The sequence below is a fragment of the Glossina fuscipes genome, unplaced genomic scaffold (assembly GCF_014805625.2).
Source record: "Glossina fuscipes isolate IAEA_lab_2018 unplaced genomic scaffold, Yale_Gfus_2 44383, whole genome shotgun sequence".
NCBI lineage: Eukaryota > Metazoa > Arthropoda > Insecta > Diptera > Glossinidae > Glossina > Glossina fuscipes.
Genome location: NW_023999152.1, coordinates 1 through 1,738, shown reverse-complemented (window position 1 = coordinate 1,738; position 1,738 = coordinate 1). Strand labels below are relative to the sequence as shown.

Here is a 1,738-nt window from a genome sequence, read left to right as displayed (position 1 = left end):
GGCCAGTTGGTCCATTTATATTATCAGTCCATCCAGGCACCGGTTCACGCCAAACCGGTATTACAATCGATGGTCTTAAAATCATTGCCGGCAGTTCATCAAAGTTCTCTGCGACCAAAGCTTCGGACAACGATTTCGTATATGCATATGTATTGGGTATGTCGCCTAATATTTTGTGTTCTATGGCAGCCACTTGTTCATCCGTTAACCATTCACAAGCACTAATCACTTTGTGAGGATTAGCTGGTGGATCGTAAACCCGTTCGTAAAGCGTTTTAACATGTAAATGGCAGTAGGCGGTCGATACGTGTGCAAAGAAGTCTAAATGTTTTACTGATTTTGCAAATTCTAACATGTACTTAGTGCCACGCGTGTTCAAAAATACCGCCTTACGAAGTGGCTCATCAAATCTGTAATTAAAATGATGTACATATATTCATTTTTAATAAAAAATAAATTCTCATAAATCAAAATTGTTAACCAAGTGTATTAGGCTCTGCTCGGATCTTATATTTTCGCTCCACAAATTGCTTTTAACCCTTGCAATCACGGAAACCGATATACTTGGCTTACACTATTCCGGAATGTGTTCGACAGGCCAAGTTTAGAAACTAAAGTGTTTCGCCCGTATATTCAGGAATATAATAAATAGTTTAATGTATGGTTTTGGATCTAAAACGTGTCTCTTTTAGGGAAAATGAAATGTGGCTAATGCGGACTTAGATAAAAAGTAGTAGATGTAACAGGTTCGCTGCACGAGAATTAAAACTTTCCAGCTTTTTCTTCTTGAAGTAAAGAAAATGCTCGGTTGACATACTTCACGTTGTCAAGAATTTCTTACATTTCTACCGCAGGAGAACAGAAATTCGCATCAGAGGAGCCATCAAGCATATAATTTCAAGTCGACATAACCGAGTCGCTCTGCTTGTCTATCGCATTGCACGCTCTTCTTCTTGCGCGGGTAAGGCGCAAAGAAGAAAAGCTTAAATTCGATGGACATACTCATCAGGCTTAATTACATCGGATTTAGTAAGCAATGTATTCTGCTCGAAAACCTTCCCACAATAACTGAAATTTTCATAGCTTCAATTCATAGTAGATCTTGATCTGGAAAATCGATATTAACATATAGGAAGGCTCAGACGCTCGCAACAGTAAGAGAAAGCTGCATCTTTTAGTCTAGTACAGTTACTTGGCAGCTAAAAGCCCAATGGGTGAATGGAGTCGATTCATGAACTGATTAACAAAAAAAAACTGTAATCATAGATTTAGTAACACAAGGATTTTTTAAATAATAGAGATAGAAATAGGGATATGACCTTCCATCTCGCGCAACGCATATTTCGGAGTCCGATTATAATAACTTAAGAAATAGGTTAGTCTGGAAAGAAACTTATTATTGCAAAATATTTTTCTGAATGACTTGTGAGTTCGCTTTTAATGCCTGGTTAATGCCCTTAACTGTTTCTTGCTTGAGTTTTATATATTTTTAATGAAATGCCAGATTTTCAAGACGCCTCAAGGCCGCTACACATATATTTTATTTATGAAAAATTTTATTACCTTACTGTGGCGGCACAATGATAAATAATTGTAACCTCGTTTCGTAGTGTTTCCAGATCATTCGGTTGTATACCCAAGCCGAGTTCCGTAACATCGCCAGCAATAGCAGATACCTTGCTTAAAATTATATCTTCGCCTTTCTGTTTCTTAACCATATCAAAAAGCTATAATTCAT

General features: G+C 37.2%; 1 protein-coding gene across 1 annotated transcript; it reads right to left on the bottom strand.

The window, feature by feature from the left end:
• Positions 1–4: 4 nt before the first annotated feature.
• LOC119643044 (fatty acyl-CoA reductase 1-like) lies at positions 5–1,724 on the bottom strand (the record flags this gene model as incomplete). The annotated part of the gene is made up of 2 exons (XM_038042399.1): positions 5–410; positions 1,564–1,724. Coding segments are annotated over 2 exons (567 nt in total), but the record flags the coding sequence as incomplete, so codon positions are not given.
• Between the last annotated feature and the right edge of the window lie 14 nt (positions 1,725–1,738).